At 30.8% G+C, this 24,208-nt stretch overlaps 1 protein-coding gene and 1 pseudogene across 1 annotated transcript; both read right to left on the bottom strand.

Annotated features, from left to right (window-relative positions):
- Positions 1-1,353: 1,353 nt before the first annotated feature.
- Positions 1,354-23,976, bottom strand: LOC146723144 (G protein-coupled receptor Mth2-like). The gene is made up of 5 exons (XM_085483004.1): positions 23,352-23,976; positions 22,805-22,883; positions 2,523-2,695; positions 2,266-2,431; positions 1,354-1,764 (listed from the first exon to the last, which is right to left on the bottom strand). The coding sequence occupies exons 1-5, from the start codon at positions 23,974-23,976 to the stop codon at positions 1,386-1,388; spliced, it is 1,422 nt and encodes a 473-aa protein (XP_085339130.1). The 3' UTR covers positions 1,354-1,385.
- On the bottom strand, positions 13,125-13,928 carry LOC146723145 (uncharacterized; annotated as a pseudogene).
- Positions 23,977-24,208: the final 232 nt, after the last annotated feature.

Genomic DNA, 24,208 nt, shown 5'->3' with positions numbered 1-24,208 from the left:
ATTTATTCTTACTACAGAAATGAGAGGTTTGCGTTAAACATACAGATATCTTTACAATAAATAAAATTTGTTTAAGCATTATAACTGTTAAATTTATACTACCTATTGTACTTATAGCATTAATTTCTTTGAGGAAGGCTTAAGTAGAAGTACGAAACGTTCCGCTTTCAATAAATGTTACGATTAATTTAAAGATTGATGTCGGTTTAATTGTTTTGTATGTCCTGCTCGAAAAAAGGTTCAACATTTACCAATTGTTTTTAATACAAAAAATCATTTATATACACAGCGGCAGAATATTAGAATCAACTTCCTGTTGCGTTACGTGACTAGCCTAATTGTTCATTTGTTCGCAGCGCATTATACAATTCTCTACTAAATAAAACGCAGTGACACCATCTTTTTTAGTGGCCCCTATCTCACGTTGTCAGTCTGGTTAAAGTCAGCATCAAATTGTCAGATTGTCAAACTAAAGTTAAGAATATTATGAGGAATCGATTTAAGTAAACGAAAAAAAATATGTTGGTTCCATTTATGAAAAATATGTTGATCTCTTATTGACATTGAAAAGCACCACCCAGAAGCAATCTTGAATCACGATGTTATGTCTCCTTCGAAACCTTACAACTTTCATATAAAACATTTTTATACAATATACTGTAACTTCACACAATTATTTGTTTGCAAGAAAATATTTTACAAGATTACAACATTGATTTTATTCAATAATATGCATCGATAAGGTATTCATTATAAGTATAAAATTAAGGAGATCCTTCGCGATTATCTGTTTTATCGACACAATCGTATATTTTCATATACTTATAGGATTTTTCTGCATTAATTTCTCAAAATATAAAATGCTTCTCTACAATTGCAACACATGCATCAATAATTCCAGGGAATCTCTATTTTATATGAAAAATGAGAAATAACAGTTTTTCTTATCTATTTTCATCTCGATATGACATCTCGAATTGCAGACGAACTGTCAACTTCATCATAATATGTGCTTTATATACAAATATATGCACTTTGTATAAAGTTAAATAAAAATGCACATTTCCTGGGATTAGAGGACACGAAAGAAAGTATTGTTATCTTCTAAATCTAAATTTGAAGTCTAATAAAAATTTGTAATTAGAAATACGATTCGTACGTATGTGTGCATGCGTTGTGCATACGTGCATGTTTTGGATATTGCGTGCTGCTATTTTGTCGGAGTTCGTCATTTACTGAAGCATCCCCTTAAGCTAAACTTTTGAGAAAAAACAAAAACATAAGTATCTAATATTATAAAGTTATTTCCAATTAAAAAATTATGAAATTACAATCAATTATTGATACCTATAATCTGCAATAAAACTTTTTCTTATACATTTCAACTACAGTTCAGTCTCATCGGACGAATCTTTCGCTCTTTGCGCAATTTCTTGTGCGCAAGAATTCGTTTTTTCTCGCATAGATCCTTGCATAGAAGTGGTGGTGTAAATGCTCAATGTTGCGTTCATCTCGCTTTGACCTTGTAAAAACAGACCGCATCCCAATCGCTTTAGTAACAACACCTTGATCCTCTTTTTACATAAAAATATGATAAAGGTGCAAACATTCTGCAGAATAACGACCAAATTAGTAATATCCCTGACTTTATTTTTAATGGGTTCTTCCAATACTTCCGATGGAAGCCACCATATTATAGTCGCGAACCATTTAATGCCCATCATGACAAACAGCACAATAAATAGTTTCAGATACAAATTTAACCTGAAAAAAAATATAAATTTATATTTGTACATCTTGTAAGAAAAATAATAAATATTATTTATAAGAAGTAATTTCATAAAAAGTTAACTTTAAAAAATGGAGTAAATTACATTTTTTAAAAAAGAAACAGGGAAAAAGTTATTTAATAAAATTTTTAAAAATGTGATTTTTTTATAAAGACATTCATTAATTTTATTTTTACTATTTGCCACATTTCAAAAATTGCAGACATACTCGAAAAAAACATAATTTAAGACAGCAATATGCATTTCTTTTTCTGTAAATTATGTAATTACAAGAACAAGAAAAAAAACAAGAAAGAAAATAATAAGCACATTAAGAAGGTGTTGCTTTCAAATGATCATCTCTTTTGATCTTTTTGCAAATCAATCCATTATATTATATTGTTGGCAGAGATATTAATCAAAATATATCAGCATAAATCTCATTAACGAAATGGAAGATTACCTAACAAAGATGCAAAATTATCTAAATACAAACCATTTCTTATTGTTATTATACTGCTTGATTTCTGAATTTGTTAGACGACGGCCTGTATCTTTTTCGTAGCGTTTGATGCTCAGTGCCGTAAAGATGGATAAGGAAATGCTACTAATGATACAGACACTTTTGAATCCGTAAAAATACAGCGCCAACGCTTCTTTGTCTGTAAGTAAAATATGTAATGAATTATTAATATTTTTTATTCTTCACAGTATACCTATTAATAAAGTGATATATTAAAGATGTTCATTTACCATAAAACCAGCAATTTCCACATAGAAATTTCGGTTTCAAAATTGTTATATTTGAAACAAAATCCATGATGACAGATACAATAGCTAAGATAAAAGGACAACCCCACGCATAGATCGCATAATACAACTTTCTTTTTTCTTGTCTAACATTTCTTTGTAACAAAAAGGGTTCTCTGTAATTTAGAGTGAGTTTCAGTTGCGCATAGAATAAATCGGATACAGCAGGTTGAATGAATCGGACACAAGCACAGAATAAATCGGACACAGCAGGTTGAATGAGTTGGACACAATAAGAAACGGACACACTGCGGTTGGAGTCGGACACAGTGACAAATGGATACAATGCCAATCGGACACAATGACAAATGGATACATTGTCAATCAGACACAGTACCAATGGAAACGTAACACAGTAGTTGCAAACGGACACAGTGCCAATTGGACACAATAAGAAACGGATACACTGCGGTTTGAATCGGACACAGTGACAATCGGACATAATGCTAATCGGACACAGTAGCAAACGGACACATTAACAATCGGGCACAGTGCCAATTGTACACAATAGGAAACGGACACAGTAAGAAATGGACACAGTAAAAAACGGACACAGTACCGATCGAAAACAATAAGATGTAACAGTCCCTTTTTTGAGGGCTCGGACAGCCTAGCCGGGATCAGGGCTCGAGAAAAAGGTCGACAGAACTCTGCGGTGTATAGATGTATAATAAACTGAATTTATTAATATAATAAGTATGTAATACAAACGATGGCTATTCAGCACGCGGATATAATATAAAAGAAATATAATCGGCACGCGGATAATTATAAAATATAATATATAGGAAATATAATCCGAATGTGGTTCATATAAAATATACTACAAAAGATATATCAGCAGCACGCGGATGATTACAAAATATGATCCATAAGAGATATAATGTAAAAGAAATATGATCAGACCGCGAATAATACAACATCTAATATACACGAAATAAAATCACAGCACGAATAATGTAACATTATAATATACAAAAAATTAAATTGTGACAGAAAAGAAACGACAAAGTACGATACAGGCGAAACATAATCGGGCGCAGGTAATATACAATATAAAGCCTGAGATCCGAATACGAGTACCATGAACGTTAAAATACGGATTAATTACATCGGATGCGGTTTCGTCGCGTAGGCGCATTTATTCTAACGGCTGGAATCTACTTTTGACAGGTGTCAAAGCAGATCGGTATTTCGGCGCAAGTGGGGCTTGTAAATGATTAACAACGTGGCCGCGGGGCCACTTTCGGAGGTAACGGAACCCCGTGAATATAAGAAATCAGGGGGTGGAACGCGTACGCGTAAGGGGCGCGTTTCCACTAGGCGGTGAACCCCCACGCAACGAAGACAATCTAGCGGCGAGAGCGAGTGGGCGGCGCGTACAGGAGGCGCGCACGAGAGAATTTCGTTGTTAATTGCGTGCAGGACATGTGCCACCGTTATCCTGCGAGTAGGTGGATGCACCGACCTGCTGCAATTTAGCAGCACAAGGGACGTCAGCTTCCCTCAAGAAGTCGGTGCAATGAGGATCGGAAGACAGAGAGAGATAGTCGGCCCCGAGAATATTCGAGGGAGACCGAGTACTTTCGACCTCGTGCCAGCTGGTGCTGGTGGTTCTCGGATTCGGATATATATTCGGAAACGCTGCGAGGTTCGCAGCGGAGACCGAGTATGTTCGATCTCGGATTTCCTTATATACCGTTCCGTCGATCAGGATCGGTCGGAATCAGGAACTGAAATCCCTCAGCTAGGATTGCTGGCGCTATTTATACCGCCTAGATCAGCGGCGGATTATTCGGCGGCTCGAAATTGTAACGGGATTTTTACCGCCGGCGGCATTCGGCTGTCTTCGTTAATCGTCGGGCGGCTTCGGCTGTACATATACGTAACGCGCTGTGTACGTATATCGAGTGCCGTGTACAATTTACAAGTCGCTTCGGCGACTATTATGAGAAAGATTAGGGTGGCGCGTATGCGCCTGCTGCATTGCCCGGCCGGTGTTCGCCGGGCGCAGCCTTCCGACACGCGGTCGGAACGATGGGGGGATGCATCGTTACAAAAAAACGGACACAATGCCAATCGGACACAATAAGAGACGGACACGGTGGTTTATAAAACGAACACGTTTTATAACAGTTTTGCTAATTTTAAAATAAATAGAAAAATATTAGTTATTTATTTTCATTTATATACGACCAAACTGGCTATGGTTATATAAAGATAGACTATTACATTTCGATCATTGATTTCGATCCTTTTTAAGTGAGCTACGAATACAGACAAAAGAGTTTTTGTTGAGAGAATACAATTATAAGAATATATCAGTTCACAAATTATAATACCATGAGAACTCCGCACAGAATTCCCTTCACACATATTAAAGATTGTTAAATATTAAAATAGATGTTTCGCATTTAAATTGACTTTGCAAAGTGACAAATCATATATGCCAAATACAACCGAGAAACAAAGTGAGGCAACCTATGCTTATTTAAAAGTTTTTCAAGTGGTTATTATTATTTTGTTGTTATAGGATTTAAATTTTCCGTGTCCTTATGTAAATTAATTGTAATATATGATATTTTAAATCGGCCAATAGAGCCCAAGCGCGAAAAATTAATTCTTCGGAACTGTATCTCTTGGTTTGAGATTACTAAATTTCCATATATAAATTAATCTCGAACTTACATATGGAGAAAATAGGCGAGAAAAATATAGGTCCGAAAAGTTGCTGAAGCGGGAATCGAACCCGCGTCTTTCACTTTCCGGGCGACTGCTCTTATCACTTAGTAATCTCTATTGGTCGATTTAAAATATCATATATTATTCTTAAGATTGAGAGCCGGTAAAAATATTTCTCATTTGATTTTATTTCACGCATGGGCCTAATCATGGCGTTATTTACTAACATTTACTAAAAAGGCAAATGAAAAATATAGAATCAAAAGGGTCTGAATAACTTAGTTGGTAAGAGCAGTCGCCCGGAAAGTGAAAGACGCGGGTTCGATTCCTGCTTCAGCGACTTTTCGGACCTATATTTTTCTCGTCTATTTTCTCCATATGTAAGTTCGAGATTGATTTATATATGGAACTTAGTAATCTCAAACCAAGAGATACAGTTCCGAAGAAAATTTTTTGCGCTTGGGCCCTATTGGCCGATTTAAAATATCATATATTATTCTTAAGATTGAGAGCTGATAAAAATATTTCTCATTTAATTAATTGTATTATCATGTTTCTTAATATAAAATATTTCTGCTATCTTTTTTTTTGTGTGTGCCTCACAATGTAAAACCGCTGGATTCGACCACAAAAAATCATGTTCATGTCCTGTGTTTGCTGACCACACTATGGTTGTTATCATACATTTTAATGTTATTTTGGTGTTCTTTTACGCGCGTATTAAGATGACGTTTTGTCTGTCCAATATACGATACGTCACAAATTGCACAATCAATTTTATACACAACATTCATTTTGTTCACATTAATTACTTTGTCTGTTTCTGATTTTATTAGACAATTAAGTTTTTTCAGAATCATGTACAGCGCCGATAGTTCATACATTCAATTAAAATCAAAAATCTATAAATGCTACAAAGGGATCAGAATGTGAAAAATATCTGAATCAATTGATAAAAGTAGGACACATAGACGTCATTGCAAATGTTCAAGAGAATTGTTTACACTTTTACGTAAACTGCGGCTCAAGAAATTAATAAACGATTACCTGTTAACGATAAATTTTTATCAAAATTGGATTTTCTATCCTATACTATATTATACGATAATGATAGAAAAACATTTAATGATATTTCTTTTGTCGCCCAAACTCTCGGTAGGTTTGATGAAAATAAATTACAAGAATAATGGTATTCTTTACATTTAGATTTTACGACAAAAGAGAAAGAATAATTATTAAAATTAAATTTTGATAAAATGTGGAAAAAAATTGATATAAATATCCCAATCTCAAGTCCCTTGTGAATGCTGTAAGATCACTCATTCGAATGCTGATTCAGAAAGAATGTTTTCTCTTCTAACAGATTTAAAAACCAAAAGACAAAATAAATTGTCAAATACATGTGTAAATGCGACTTGTATATTCAAATCAGCTTTAAAAGCAAGAGGAGAAATTATTCTAGACATGGAAATTAATGAAAAACATTTATCTCTCATGTCGACAAATAATTTATATTTTTATTCCTCCAAAAATATAAGAGCACCTTAACATTATATCCTGCTAATGATACTATTGCAAGTACCTCATCAGCTAATATGCAATAATTCAAATAAAATAAATTGTATTACAGAATTATAATTGTAGAAAATATCATGTCACTATTTGACATCATTTCTGCAAATAACATATAAAGAGAATAAATATATTTTAAATGGGTCAATAGAGCCCAAATCGCGAAAATTAATTTTTCAGAAACTGTATCTCTTGGTACGAGATTACTAAGTTCCATATATTAATTAACCTCGAACTTATGGTACATGGAAAAATAGGCGAGAAAAATATAGGTTCGAAAAGTCGCTGAAGCGGCAATCGAACCCGCGTCTTTCACTTTCCGGGCGACTGCTTTTACCACTAAGCTATTCAGACCCTTTCGATCCTATATTTTTCGTTAACCTTATAATAGATGTTAGTAAATAATGCCACGATCAGGCCAAGGCGTGAATAAAATCAAATAAATATTTTTGTCGGCTCTTAATATTAAATAATACGAGTAATAACATAAATATGATATTTTAAATCGGCCAATAGAACCCAAAGCGCGAAAATTAATTTTTCAGAAATTGTATCTCTTGGTACGAGATTACTAACAAGGGACATGTCACAACTGTCCGGAACCGATTTGATTCTCCTTGAAATATGTTGTTAAATACACAAATCTAAAAGACACGTATTTTTTTATACGTGCGCAATTTGAGTTTTAAGGGGTGAAACACCCCTTTAAAGAATAACGGTATTTTTCTTTAGGATCAAATATCTGCTAAACTATAAGAGATATAAAGAAAAAACGTACAACAAATTTTAATGGCTTGAAGAGTACTTTAAAGTTATATGAACAAAAATTTTTTTTTTTTTTTTTTTTTTTTAAAAAACCCTCACCACCTAATTTTTTTTTTCAAAATTAAAAATTTTGTTTTACCTAATTTAAAGCTTATTTTTTTCCAAATTCAACCATGTGTAATAAAGTTATGTTACGAAATATCATTTTCGAAAATTAATTATAAACGCTCCCGTATATACGCTCATCCGTGCTATGTGCGTAAGTAATTACCGTCGAACAATAAAATATATAAAAAATGTTTTTGTATAATTCTTATTTATGTTTTCTATGTATTTATAACTGTGTATTGTGTATATTTAGATTTTTTTAAAAATGTATTTGCATTTTATATTATTCACTCATTATACACATTACAATAATGATATTCGACAAAAAAATGTTTCAAACATAATGACTTCTTGCACCAAGAACATCTTACTACAGCTATATTATTGCAACCTTCGATATCACATTTTGTTAAAGTTTCGTCTAAACTAAAGTGTACTGGATTTTCGAATTCGTCTGGTCTTTCATTCGTATAACCACTTTTAAACCACGAATATTTAAATAAGTTTTGATATCGTGGGGATGACAATTGATTATGTATCAAAGATTGCAATTTTATTATATTATTTCGTTCATGTAAGTTTATATTACTTTCCAACAGTAAAACCGCATCTGAAAATCTTTTAGCAAAATTTTTCCAAATTCTGAATCCATAAACATCTAATGGTTGTATTTTCCCTGTAGTTCCTTTCGGTATTATCATAGTAGTAATATGTGTTCCAGGAGGTGTTAAATCCGAAATCATATTGGGGCAATGTCCAGTCCATGAATCGATAAGAAGAACGCTATTAGGACCAATGTTTGCGAAATAAGCTTCTTCTAACCACATTTTAAAATGATCTGTACAAAATATAAATGTTAATTTAATAGTTTTTTTATGACTCTTATTAAATTGTTAAATAAAATAAGGTTGTTAAAAAAAGTAATTATAAAAGGAAAATACCTGATGTCATTTTACCAGATTTCGATGCTTTTACAATAACATTTTCTGCTTTAAATAAATTTTCTTGTACTCTTGGTCCAAATTTACCATTAGCTTCTTTTAATACAATAAATAAAGGGGACAACAAATTGCCATTACAGGATATTATTGGTTGTATCGTATATGAATGGGTTGTTGATGATATGGATTGCACGACACGTTCTACTTTCTTTTCTCCCTGGTTAGACAATGATCTTCCAGAGTGAAGTTCCAATTGGAAACCACTTTGATCTGAATTGTAAATATTTTCAGATCCAAACTGTTCAATAAGAGGTTTTACTGTTTCCAGAAAATCATCAGCTGATTTTTGCAAATCAGCAGAATCTTCTAATGTTCTTCTAGTGACAAACTTCGTAACTTTTCTTGAAACAATTCGGTGAGACTTCTTAAATCTTGCTATCCAACTGTGAGATGCTTTAAATATAGGATTTAAATTTCCTATTTCTTCTTGAGCTTGTAAAGCCCATCTTTTTAAATCAATATCATGAACCATGAATCCTGATTCGACAGCTGCAGTAAATTTATCATGTGTAAATTTGGAGATGTAAGATAATTTTTCTGTACGACTTCCACCTGATTGTATATGTTCTTCCCATCGCCTTAACTGACGTTCAGATGAAACTCTTCTAAATTTATTTTGTACTACTCTTAGAGGACGATTCCTTTTTCTGTCATTACTGTTTTCATCAGTGTCCCGAAATCGCCAATACTCAACAGCTCGTCTTTTATAAGAACTATCAAAATTTGTATCATCATTTGAACAATGAGGATGAGAATTTAAACTATCTTCATGCCATGCTTCTTCGTCATCTTCAATTATTTCAAAACTATGTAATTTATAAGGTTCTTCATAATCGAGATATATTTCTTCCGTTACTTCCACCCCATTATAATGAAAAACGCTATCCAGTAATATTTTTTAAATGTTTTCCTTTAATTCCACTTCTGCTTCAGTTACTGGCGTTTCTGTTAAATATATTGAATTTATTGACACCAATAAAAGTCTAACAACGTTAAGCGGATTGATAATCATATTCAAAGATGTTATATTTTGCTTTCTATTGCAATAAAAGAACAGTTTACACAGATATTATTACAACGAAAAGACTACACCGACTGTGAGAATTATGCTGCTACATGAACAATTTATATTAACTTATCAGAAATACGTCATCACATAATCTTATTTTATTATTTATTTTAACGTATTAAAGATTTTATTGTAAAAATTATAACTTATCTGGAACACGTTCACATAATCTTATCTTATGATTCATTTAACGTAAGATATAAAATTTGTTTATGCCAAATATTGCGACATTGGTATTCGCAAGATTCAATTAAAAAATAATTTTATTATAAAATATAATTGTTTTTAATTTTTATAGAAGAAATTAAATATTAAAGAAATAATAAGAAAGCAGGGGGTATATTTAAAAAATTCTTATTAATTATATTTAAAAATTTTTTTTTAAATCTAAATATACACAATACGCAGTTATAAATACATAGAAAACATAAATAAGAATTATACAAAAACATTTTTTATATATTTTATTGTTCGACGGTAATTACTTACGCACATAGCACGGATGAGCGTATATACGGGAGCGTTTATAATTAATTTTCGAAAATGATATTTCGTAACATAACTTTATTACACATGGTTGAATTTGGAAAAAAATAAGCTTTAAATTAGGTAAAACAAAATTTTTAATTTTGAAAAAAAAAATTAGGTGGTGAGGGTTTTTAAAAAAAAAAAAAAAAAAAAAAAATTTTTGTTCATATAACTTTAAAGTACTCTTCAAGCCATTAAAATTTGTTGTACGTTTTTTCTTTATATCTCTTATAGTTTAGCAGATATTTGATCCTAAAGAAAAATACCGTTATTCTTTAAAGGGGTGTTTCACCCCTTAAAACTCAAATTGCGCACGTATAAAAAAATACGTGTCTTTTAGATTTGTGTATTTAACAACATATTTCAAGGAGAATCAAATCGGTTCCGGACAGTTGTGACATGTCCCTTGTAAGTTCCATATATTAATTAACTACGAACTTATATATGGAAAAATAAGCGAGAAAAATATAGGTCGGACAAGTCGCTGAAGCGAGAATCGAACTCGCGTCTTTCACTTTACGGGTGATTGCTCTTACCACTCGTATAATAGATGTTAGTAAATAACGCCACGATCGTGGCATTATTTACTAACATCTATTATAAAGCTAATAAAAAATATAAGATCGAAAGGATCTGAATAGATTAGTGGTAAGAGCAATCGCCCGGAAAGTGAAAGACGCGGGTTCGATTCTCGCTTCAGCGACTTTTCGGACCTATTTTTCTCGCTTATTTTTCCATATGTAAGTTCGAGGTTAATTAATATATGGAACTTATGTTAGTAATCTCGTACCAAGATATACAGTTTCTGAAAAATTAATTTTTGCGCTTTGGGCTCTATTGGCCGATTTAAAACATCATATTTATATTATTATTATTTAATATTGAGAGCCGACAAAAATATTTCTTATTTGATATAAAGAGAATCTTATTAATATATAAGATCATATATAAGTGGTAGAATATGGCTCCAAGCGAAGAAGGTCCACTTAAAAAACCTAACGCGCCTTATGGTGATACCCCATGGGTGGTGTGGAAAATCACCGTTCATTATTATAAAATAATAATATGCACAATAATATGCAAAAAAAATAAATTACACAAAAAAAATAGTAACGACTTAAGACATGCTGGCAAATCTTTAACATTTTTTTTAGACGAACGCTCGAGAAGCGCATTCTCTCGCTTTAATAGAATTTGTTTCTAATTAAGTACTACACATAAAAAAATTTTCGTTGATTACGTAACGTATTAACGTTACTGAATAATTACTACTTTATTATGCCTTACAGAAAAAAATGGTACATGACTTTTCGACTCAGTTCTCCACAAGGAATATCGCTATATAAATATTGGGCGTCAATTAAGTGACACCCTATATCTACAAATAAAAAGAAAAGTTAATGACAAAATTTTATTAATATAATTATAATATTTTTATAATAAATATATATGTAAAGCATTTTATATTTTTATAATTACAATTAAATGTGTGACAAAATAGATATTTTTTTCTTTGGATTGTTTTAAATTACAATTTATACTTCTTAATGTATAATAAATGCAAACTTGAATAAATAATTTTATAAAATATTTTAAGGGAAATTCTACACATACTTTAAATGGTACTATTTGTATTATATCTTCAAAAAGCTTATGTCCTATATTTTGTAGAGCATACAGTTTAAAATGTAAAAGAAAATGTTTATGTAATGTTAATATATAATTGTAAAATTCATCGCTTGGTACTAACAGACTGCCAAACGTTGTACTTTTATCATATGCTCTTTCCTCAATAAATATTGTTGTATTGGACGCTAATGGATTCTGTAAAGCAATTGTTTCACAAGTAGGACAAATATGATGGACTCTTAATTTTCTTATAATATAACCACACAAATATTGTAATGAATTTTCAGTTAAAAAGTCATGATTACGATAATCTAAATCTAATCATTTTATTGAGTTAAATGTTGATTTTGTTTACAAAATTGTTGGATTGCTTCATATACATTGACATGAACAGAATTCATCAAAGCTAAAAATTTAGAAAAATCTTCAGTACAATTTGTATTTTCGGATATTATAAGGAACTTCAATGAAAATGTTTTTTTAAAAGCATTTATAAATTGCTGTGGTGTAGGATTACATGAATTGCCACTTCGTTTTCTTATAATTCGAAAATAATTTTCTAAACAATCTTGATTGATTCTAGTCTAGTTAATATATGTTTAAATCCAACGATTTGTAGGGATTCCCATAATTGAAGCAACGCATTTATAGTTAACTGTAAACTGAACACAAACTTTATTTGTTTAATTTTATCTTTCTTGTTAAAATTAATAACTTTTATATTTTTAATACGATCTATCATTTCATGTAAAAAATCTATTTGATATTGTTCTCCTTTAAATGATTTGTTAAATTCTAATTTTGAGACTTTCAAAACCATTGAAATCGTCAATGCAAAAGGTTTCCGGATGGATGCCGCGTGGTTTAACAGCATAATGCCGACGTTTCGCAAACGTTGCAGTTTGCATCTTCAGGACTGAGAGCTCCGATATTGAGCTTTCTTGGGTTGTGGTCCTTATATATATTATGGGAGGTTTTTCATCTACGGAAAAGTATTCCGTAATGACGCCGCCTATTTGGCACACTGTCCTTAATATACACTCACACCACTAGGCGGCGTCATTACGGAATACTTTTCCGTAGATGAAAAACCTCCCATAAGATATATATAAGAACCACGACCCAAGAAAACTCAATATCGGAGCTCTCAGCCCTGAAGATGCAAACTGCAACGTTTGCGAAACGTTGGCATTACGCTGTTAAACCACGCGGCATCCATCCGGAAACCTTTTGCATTGATGATTTGTTAAATTGTTTTGTAGTAAATAATCGTAATGAATTGAAGATATCGAAAAGTTTGTCAAAATCAGAAATAAAATTAGCTGTTCCCATGATTTCTTGTCCAAGTGCTCCAAATGAAATATAAGTTTTTAAAACAGTAGCACTTAATACTTGAGTAGCATATTTATCTCGCATTTTCTGTCAATTATTAGGATATATATGTTCCTTAGTTAATTTAGGAGCTAATCTTAAATTTCTTCTTTTATCTTGCTCATAAAAACTTATTATATATTTCCATGAAACGTGTTGATTATTATATATAAAATTATGTGTTATCATATTATTTCTCACAGTTTTATAATATAAGACATCAAAAAAATAAAAAATTTTCATATTATTTATCATAAAATAAGGTTTTTTTATTGTTATATTATATAATTTAATTAACTGACGAAAATTTGATCCTTGATCAGTAACAACAGCTACAACTTGTACATTAATTGAATGTAATTTTTTAATAGTACAGTCAATTAAATTTTTTACATCTACAGTAGGACAAGTAGAATGTATTAAAAAATATCCTAAAGGTTGTTTCCAATTTTTTTTAAGACCTCTTGCCATAATAACTAAAGCATTTTGTGCTACATTAAATGACTTGTTACTGCCTGTGTCATGAAAACCTATAATTTTATCTCTTTTTATGCTATAAAATAAACTGAATTTTATCGATATTTTATCAAGACATAAAACACATATTCTATCCATTTGCTCCATTGCATCTGTTCTAATTTTAATTTAATTAAAGACTGTATCACTTATTCCAGGCTCTTCTGGCCAATTCTCGACAAATCTTTGTAAACATCTGATAAACGGTAAATTAAAAGTTTTCTGCAAAAATCTGTATGCATTTGGTAAAATAAAAAAAAGTGACAGTGCATATCTTTTAAATTCTTCTGTATATCGATTTCCTTTTTTATTAAATTTCTGTAACTTAATTTGCTCTGTGAAAAAAATTGTATATCTTTAAGCACAAATTTATTACAAAGTTTTAAAAAATCTGTTCTTGTAATATTCTCTAACTTTAATTTATTCTTATGTTTTAATTTTTCTTTTAATATTGCATTTATTCCTTGTAATTTTTTTAATTTTGCTCGCAATTTTTCTTTACGAGGAGTATTCGCGAATAATATATTTGATGTTTGAGTTAATGCTGATGGAGATGTTACTAATGGTGGACTAAGTTGATTGTCTGGAATACTAATTACTAATGATGTTAATACTTCTCTTGGCACATAAATCTCTTGATTCTTTGTTTGTTGTTTCTTCTATTGCACAACTATTATTAGTATCTGTAGATAGAATTTCTGACTGATTCTCTGGATTAGTAATTTCTGTGTTTGTCTTAGTGTGTGTGTTGTTTTGTGCGTAGAAATCATTTATCCTATAAATAAAGTTATTACAAAAATAAATAATATATAAAAATATGTATATTTAATTTCTTGAGATATATAGAAATATTTTTTTAAAATGTAACAATTTAAAAATATTTTATATTAAAATATTTAATATTAACGTTGTCGTCTCGCTTTATGACTAAAAAATTTACTCACTGTGTATTTTCAAAAATTGTTGGTACAGCATGTACATATTATCTATTTTGCAAATCATTGAGAAACATATTTGTTTGGAAGTGTACTGCGCATAGTTTATAGTTTTTATATAAAACAATGCTATCTTTATTAATCAGATCTTGTCTATTTATTGCATTTATTTATTGCCTGCATCTGTAAAAATTTTGTTACAAGTTTGATTGTATTATTACATAAAGATATTTTAGTAAATTACAGTTCCGGTTTTTTTGGAAACCTAACAAAACTGTACGAACAATTCCAAAAAGAATTGTTCGGACAATTTGTGGCAGCACAATACGCCCTCGCACTCATTTTATTTGTTATATTAATTTCTTTGTAAAGTTAATAGGTTTGCGTGCTCAACTTATCACCTATGTCACAAGACATGCGTCTAAGTTATGTCACTGTACATATGTTTTGGCTAAGAACATGGCGACTATGACATGTGCAATGAAAATCAGACCCCAAAATAAATACGGAGTGTCGCTACTATTAAGCGCAGTTTTCATTGACGCTAGAAACCAGCGTCAAATGGAGATCCCTTGACTAAATTTGTCGCTTGTCTAATAAAGGGAGAAGTAGTGGCGAAATATGCGCGTCGTGAACCGCCAATAAAATTGAGAATATAATGGCTTACAGGCAGAAATATCGTGCATGGATGACAGAACGTGCGAGGCAGGTGAATAATGTTCAAAAAGAACAACTCTTTCTTCTTCTTTATTCATTGTTAATTACAATTATTGTTGAATTTGCGGCACACTGAAAAAGCTGAAACGGTCTGAACTTTATTTCCCACTATATTTTCTTGACGCCGAATCTAGAGAAAGTATAGTGATTTTAATTTGACGCTGGTTTCTAGCGTCCATAAAATTGCACCTTTAATGTCTATACTATGTCCGCAGAATCGGCTTATATACCTGATCGGCGGGTCCCCCCTCCATGCACCGAGCACACAGTGGGGGTAGCGTCAATAGCGCGGTGGCGCAGTAGTGGGACAGCCCGTGTATAGCGTTTAGGAGCGCCTTAGGCGCCAGAGCCTCACGTGGCGGGGCGGGTGATCGGCCCGCGAGGTCGTAGCAACGACCCGGTCATTACAATACGATGAACTAATAATCACTTTAAAAACTTTTAAATAAACATAGGTTGCCTCACTTTATTTCTCGGTTGTATTTAGCATATATGACTTGTCACTTTGCAAAGTCAATTTAACTGCGAAACATCTATTTTAATATTTGACAATCTTTAATATGTGTGAAGGAAATTCTGTGCGGAGTTCTCATGCCGTCGTGATCTATTTAATTTAATATAAGGTATTATAATTTGTGAACTGATATATACTTATACTTGTATTCTCTCAACAAAAAATCTTTTGTCTGTATTCGTAGCTTACTTGAAAAGGACCGAAATCAATGTCGAAACGTAGTGATCTACTTTTATATAACTATAGAGTTTGGTCGTATATGAACACAAATAAATAACTAATATTTTTTATTTATTTTAAGATTAGCAAAACTGTCATAAAACATGTGTTCGTTTATAAACCACCGTGCGTCCGTCTCTTATTGCATCCGATTCTAACCGTAGTATGTCCGTTTCTTATTGTGTCCGATTGGTACTGTGTCCGTTTTTTACTGTCTCCATTTCTTACTGTGTCCGTTTCCTATTGTGTGCAATTGACACTGTGTTTGATTCAAACCTCAGTGTGTCCGTTTCTTATTGTGTTCAATTGACATTGTGTCCGTTTGCAACTACTGTGAGTCCGTTTCCATTGATACTGTGTCCGATTGACAATGTGTCCATTTGTCACTGTGTCCGATTGGCATTGTGTCCGATTGTCACTTTGTCCGACTTTAACCGCAGTGTGCTCGTTTCTTATTGTGTCCGATTCGGCTTGTGTCCGATTTATTCTGTGCGGAACTGGGACGTTCCCGTAATTTATACGTAATATTTAACGAGCGGGATCCGTTAACGCATTGTGCGATAGCTCACAACTCCATAGCACACGACAAATTAAACATAATTTCTGATAACCCACATACTTTTAGCACACATCCCGATAGCACACAAAGTGAATTGCGCACTAAACCAATAGCGTACCAAAGTAATACGTACAAAATCCCAATAGCACACAAGAAAATAACGCATTGTGCCGATAGCGCACTAAATGTTGGAAGCATTATCCCGATAACGCACATTATATAATTATATTTTTCCCGATAGCACACCAATGAGTCACATAATCCCAATAGCTCGCGACGACGTGCGAAACTAGAACTTGGGCTAACAAAAACAACAGCGTTCTTTTTCTCGATAGCACACGATGTGCGCTAAAGGAATGTGTGCTAACGAGAAAATATGCGTTGAGTTGAACCTTGTTTCGCATAGAAAGTTGCAAACCCATGCGGAACTTCGCACGTGAAAAAGTGTATGCGTGGATACAATGGGTTCCGCACTTCTTTGGGGGGCTCCACTACCAACAAACTAGACACATAGGTTTGGATTGAACTTCGCTTTGCATAAAAAGTTGCAAACCCATGTAAAACCTCGTTATTAGGATAATGTTTCTAACATTTCGAGCGCTATCAGGATTGTTTTTCTTTAGTGTGTTATCGGTTAAATAAATATACATATAATATGCGCTATTAGGATTGCTTTCCTTTGGTGTTTTATCGGATAAAACATTGTACACATAATATGCGCTATCGGAATAATGCTTCCAACATTTCGTGCGCTATCGGCACTATGTGTTATTTTCTTGTGTGCTATTGGGATAATATGCGTATTACTTGGTGCACTATATATTGGGTTAGGATGCGATTTACTTGGTGTGCTAGTGGAATGTGCTAAAGATATGTGGGCTATCGAGAATTATGTTAAATTTGTCGTGTGCTATTAGGTTGTGAGATATCGCACGGTGTGCTAACCATCTCATATTTAACTAGCAGTGAGTAAAAGAAATCACAGTGTGAACACATTAAAAAAATGTTTGCCTTTGATCAAGGTTTTTTCGAAAACTTATTCTACGCCATTACAAAAGTGAATTTATATTAATACATATCACTCGATTACTATAAGAAGTGATATAACACATTTGTATTCAGAAAATATTGTATTTACATAATTATTGTACAGACACGACAAAATAATGTATTTATTTAGTTTTATGAAAATTATTTACAAAAAATCTACTTTTGTTAAAAATCATGCTTTCCACGATTGCAACACATATATCTCGTTTTGTACATAATACAAAAAAAGCGACCACAGTGATATAAATATCAGGTTTGTATAGTATTAAAAAAAGAGTGATGGCAAATTTCGCCCATTTTTGGGACCTCAAATTTAAAACTTTCGTGGCAAATGATACTATTAGATAAAACACTAATCCCAGTAAAATTTCAAGATGAGCATGGGCACGGTTCCGGAGATATAAGGAGGAAAGTGATGATTTTTAGTCAGTTTTATGAGAAATTATCACTTTCACTTCTTGATATCTAAGGAAACAGGCCTATATTCATCTTGAAATTTTTATGGGATTAATGTCTCATCTTATCTACTATTTGGCATAAACAAAAGTTTGAAATTTGAAGTCCCAAAATTCGACCCTATAAAATATAAGGAAATATAGAGAAATATAAAATATAAGGAAATATAGAGAAATATAAAATATAAGGAAATATAGAGAAATATAGGGTCAAATTTTGGGACTTCAAATTTCAAACTTTATCGTTATTGTCATAATTAACAAGGTAGATTTCTTTTTGTAATTGTACGTTTAATAACTTAAAGCTTTTTATTTATTATATAAATATACAATTGATTATATACGATAAATTTTCAATTATTTTTTCTCGATAAATTTCAACAAAACGATAAAAAACAATATATATTACTATAAGAATTTTATTGTACTAAACAACACAAGCGTGCGCTTCGCGCGAGCTATTGGTATTGTTTTTACTGTTATTTTATAACTGTCAAATTGTCAATCTTTGCGATGACAGTTGCTTAATACTTTTAATTTAACAACAAAGCGAATCCAGATAAACAATCAGCACCACAGAAAAGCGGCAACAATACTTGTGAGAATGCCTTTTTTAAAAATAGACGTAATTTTAATTCCCGAATTTCTATTATGTATTACATAATTTTAATTTGCCGAATTGTATTATGTACAGGGTATATAAAAATTATTAGTCACCACTTCGTCAGCTAATTCTCCTGTTTATAATCGGCAAAGATCACCCCCAACATGGCCCCGCAAAATTTGTGAAAGTTTCTTATTGCGCGAAAAAAATATCTCATTGAGAGGATCAAAAGTCTCAAAGAAACCATAGGTCGCAAACGTGTTCTTATATGTGAAAAAAATCATAAAATTGAAAATAATTAGGATATGTGATTTTGTTGCGAATATTGATAAAAGAAGCTCAATAAATTGAACGTCATAAGATAACCCAGAACGTTAAATTAACAAGTTAAAGAAATGTTAGAAAAATTATGTATTACCTTGTGACGTTTAATTTATTAAGCTTCTTTTATCAATATTTGTAACAAAATCACATATCCTAATTATTTTTAACTTCATGATTTTTTTCACATATAAGGACACGTTTTTGGGATCTATGGTTTCTTTGATATTTGATCCTCTCAATGAGTAGATTCTTTTTTGTGCAATAAAAAATTTTGACAAATTTTGCGGGCCCATGTTGGGGATGATCTTTACCGAACATGAACAGGAGAATTAGTTGACGAAGTGGCAACCAATATTTTTTATACATTCTGTACATAATTTTAATTCGCCGAATTAATATTACCAACATAATTTTAATTCGTCAAATTCATATTAAGAACATAATTTTAATTCGTCAAATTTTTATTATATAATAATTATATAATGATGTACATAATAAAAATTCGGCGAATTAAAATTATGTATATAATGGAAATTTATTTATTTATGTTCTATTCTGCTGTCCTGTTGGCAATAGCATTAGATTGAATAACAGCAAATGCATTACATATGAAATTAAATATGATCTTCCAAATGTGTACGAATACGCGAACGAATGCAGAACAAAATATAATTAATATATTAATATATTTATATAAAATTTATATATAAATTTTATTTTGTTAACTGTCAAACTATTAACCCTCTCAACACCTGCTCAATGCTATGAATCTAACGCATCATAACAACAGCAAATCGAGACAGCCAATCAGCATCGCGGAAAAGTGACAACAATGTCAATAATATATGCCTTTTTTTAGAAAGAGAATTTCGACTAAATCCAATTTTAATAGAAAATGAAAGAAAAACTATAAGAAAAGATAACATTTCTTTCGAAATATAAAAAGTAAAACAATAGGTTACGATAGAAAACGATAAAATTTTTTGCAAATCTTATCGGTTCCTAATGTTTTCTATCGATTTTTTTATCAGGAATATGTTAATCCCAAGGATTGCTTATATTTATACAAAATGTGTTTATATTTATATTTATGCAATAAAATACTATATTTTTTATATAAAGTACACAATATAATGAGTTGACAGTTCGTTTGTCATTTGAGACGTCATATCGAGATAAAAGTAGACAAGGAAAACTGTAATTTCATAATTATTTGTTGTTTTTTATATGAAATTGAACTTGCCTGGGATTATTGATGTATATGTGTATTACAATCGTAGAAAAGCATTTTTTATTCTGTCAAACTAATGCGACAAAAGTCTAGAAGTACCAAAATAATAATTGGTCTATAAAACAGACAATCGTGAAGGATTCCCTTAAATATTTTTTGAACTATAAGACTTAAAGTTTACAATTTTTTAACTTAAAATATAAAATATATTGTAAAATATAACAACGATACTACGGCTCTCCTATATTAACTAATAACTTGAAATATCACAGGTAACAAGTTGACATTATAAACGTCAAAATGTCGTTATTTTAACGTCGATGACGTCATTTTGACGTCAGCTTGTTACTTGGGATAAGACCGGCTATGAGAGCCTAGCGCGGATGTTTGTGCGCGAAGACAGCGAAAAATTAAATTTTTCGCTGTCTTATACATGCACGAGGCACGAAATTTGCTTAGCAATTGTTAAGACTTAAGTAGGAAGAATCTCGTTTTGAGATATAATTTCCTAACAAAGTACTAGGATTATATGTTAGACAGCTCTTCTAAAATATCAAAATATGTTGTCAAGTAATTTGGTGTCTATATTCGAGTTAATTTCCTGTTTTTGTTATTTATGTAAATTATTTTAGAGATTAGTCTTTTATGGTAATTAATTTCCGTGTCTATTATTTTAACATTTTCCCAAAAGAAAGAATGTTGCAATATTAAAATATGTTCCAAGACCACCGAATGCCTTAAAGAATCACGATTAATGTTGTTTGCATGTTCCTTTAGTCTAGTGTGCAATTGTCTCATTTGACCCACGTATGAGGCGTCACAGTTCTTACGCTAATTTTGTAGATGACATTAGATTTGAACGGTTGATATTATTTTTTTTTTTTAATCTTGATAAATCTAATCTAGTTTGTTGAGGCAACAGTGTCCCACTAAAAATTCTAATTTTCTCATCGCGGAAGCAACTAATTTTGAGATATTAGTCATATAAGGAATAAAAAAATTGTTTTTATTTTCCTCTGTAGTACTTCTTGTGAGAATTTTTTATTGATAAAAGTTTGACTATTAAAAAAAAATTTCTGTTAATTTTGTTAAAAATTAATATTATTATTAATATTAATATTAATATTAATAATATTATTATATCACTACTACTACTATTGTTACTATTACTATTATTACAATTATTAATAGTAATAATAGTAATAGTAATAATAATTACTATTCTCTTTTTATTATTACTATTTTTCTTCTTTTTCTTATTATTATTTTTATTTTTCTTCTTCCTTTTGTTTTTATTCTTTTTCTTTTTTTTCTTATTATTTTTCTTATTATTCTTTTTATTCTTATTATTATTTTTATTATTATTACTATTATTATTATTCTTACTATTATTATTATTATTATTATCATATAGTTATTTATTTTTGTTAATTAAAAAATTTATAAGTAAAACAAATTTAAAAAATAGTTTTTTTGTTGTAATTGGGTTTAGAGTTGAGATTTTACTTGTATATAAAAGCTCTTTGGAAAAATTGATTTGCCGTGACTGAAATTTTGAATAATATATTACATTATTTTAATATCTATTTTAGTACGCAAAAGGATTATCATAAACTCGAAGTAATCCTTTCGGAAGAATAGCAAAAAATATTAAAATAAGATTATTGAAAACAATATTTTACAAGATATTTTACATTTTATGTCAAAAAATTGTAAACTTTAAACTTTATAACTTAAAAAGTACTTAAGAAAAATAGTATATTGTGTTACAAGTGCGGAAAGTTGGCTATTGGTCACAAGTGCGCATTTACCCGCACGAGTGGACAATAGCCAACTTTCGTGCCTGCAACACATACTATTTTGTATTACAAGTGCATTCAAAGTGGCACTTTGAGTACCTGATTTCTGTACCTGATTTACGCAGTAGACTGATATATGAATAGCAGGGTTAGGTGCGTGTTGGAAGGCGCGAAGTGGCGGTAGTTTGCTAGTTGTTTTTCGTGTGTGCTGCGAGATGGCGCTGAAATTCGTGGGCAATAAATTGTCCACGGCTTGGGAAGCTATTGTATATGGCTTTGAATGCATTAAACATATGTATGTAATATATTGTAGGTCGATGTTGGAAATTTGTTACTTTCAGAATTTTGTTACAAAAATCGTGCATGGAAAGTGTCACTTTGTATACACGTGTAATACAAAATAATTTATTATAGTTTTTTGAAAAGCACTCGAGATAAGTTACAAGAATATGTATTGAAAAATAGGAATTTCCATTAGAAATTGAATTGACCTTTGCGTGACTTTCAAAAGACTACCCAAAATCAAATCTTTGTAAAGCTAAATATAAAGTATAATATGAAATACTTAACAATTTACCTGAAGGTCCTCCACATATCAAAGCTTATCGTAGTTAGCCAGAAGTAACCCGATAAGAAACAAAAATATTCGAAGAAAGCTGTAAACATAAATTTAAAAAATTAAATGCGTTAATAGTAAGTAATAACTTCATCATTGAGTGCACGATAAAATGCAGAGGTTCAAAGTTATATCATGTTTTTATTTCTCCATTCAAAATATATTTTACTCTAACTTTCTACACTAAAAATTTGTAGAATATCTAAGAAACACTATTGATATTAAATTAAATAATGTTTAAAATCAAAGCATTTTAATTTCATTAAATTCTAAAACACAAAAATATATTTATTGAAATATATATATCGAAACAAATTTTGATTAGATCTTAAAGTACATATAAAATTTAAATATTATTCAATATTAATTGTTGCATTTTTGAGATTTCAATAAATTATATATACAAGTCATTAAAAAGATAAATTAATAAGTGAATATACATAATGCTTGAAAATATATACCCTATTTTGATTGCATAATTATATTTATAGGTTTAGATATACTTTACCAATTGTAGTACAGAAGAAAGGCGGTATATCATTCTTTTTGATGATAATAGGAACAATGTGAAGTACGTATGCAACGGACAAAGCACCGCTGTAATTGCTCAACATGAAGCCATGTACATTTCGAAGTTCTGGCAATATGGTGTACACTATAAATATTGGCACCAAAAATAATATAGCCACTATATGCAAGCTGGCATGTAAAATTGCGTCAGAATTCGAGAAGGCATTATCATTTTGGAATATTTTTTTGTTGATCTCGTCTAAAGTTTCTGAGCAGATAATCACTTCAAAATTCTCAACAGCAAGACAATATAATATCGATTTAACAAATATTTTATAAAAAGATAAATATATTGAACCGTTGACAAAAATCATATAATCGGAAGGCATAGAGTAATTTTTTTCCAGGCATGAATCGTAGACGTTCAGTTGAAACAAGTCCAATTTCTTATTTTCGATGTGCAACGAATCGTTCGTATATCCGTAAACATTTGAGAAAACATATATATATTCATCGGGAATGCATTCGTTGTCAAGGTGATGGTCAAGACGACAGCAAAGTAAAATGCAGATGTTACTTTTATTACCATCTTTACTGGAATTTTCAAAGACTTCATTGGACATGAAATTATTCTTTTTGGTCAAATTTCTATATATTTCTTGTAACCTTTTATGATTAATATTTGTTAAACTCAGGTAAAATTTCATTGATATTTGCTCATCATCCTCATGATTGTGTTTAGAATACGTGTCTAGTTTATATAGTATCGAATCATTATCATCACAATTGTTGTTCTTTTGAAATTTATTTACATACTGCATTTTATATCGCGTATTGTTGCTACACTTTTTGTAC

The sequence above is a fragment of the Nylanderia fulva genome, unplaced genomic scaffold (genome assembly GCF_048542155.1).
Source record: "Nylanderia fulva isolate GAGA-0341 unplaced genomic scaffold, ASM4854215v1 Scaffold227, whole genome shotgun sequence".
Taxonomy (NCBI): Eukaryota; Metazoa; Arthropoda; class Insecta; order Hymenoptera; family Formicidae; genus Nylanderia; species Nylanderia fulva.
This window is presented reverse-complemented; position numbering and strand designations above follow the sequence as displayed.

What these genes read in the sequence shown, in the direction of transcription:
- LOC146723144 (XM_085483004.1), bottom strand. Translation starts at nt 23,976, where the DNA reads ATGTCCAATGAAGTCTTTGAAAATTCCAGTAAAGATGGTAATAAAAGT. An exon ending in GATATGTGGAGGACCTTCAG is followed by an intron (nt 2,696 to 22,804) that starts GTAAATTGTTAA and finishes TCTAAATTACAG; the next exon opens with AGAACCCTTTTTGTTACAAA. An exon ending in TGGAAATTGCTGGTTTTATG is followed by an intron (nt 2,432 to 2,522) that starts GTAAATGAACAT and finishes TTTTACTTACAG; the next exon opens with ACAAAGAAGCGTTGGCGCTG.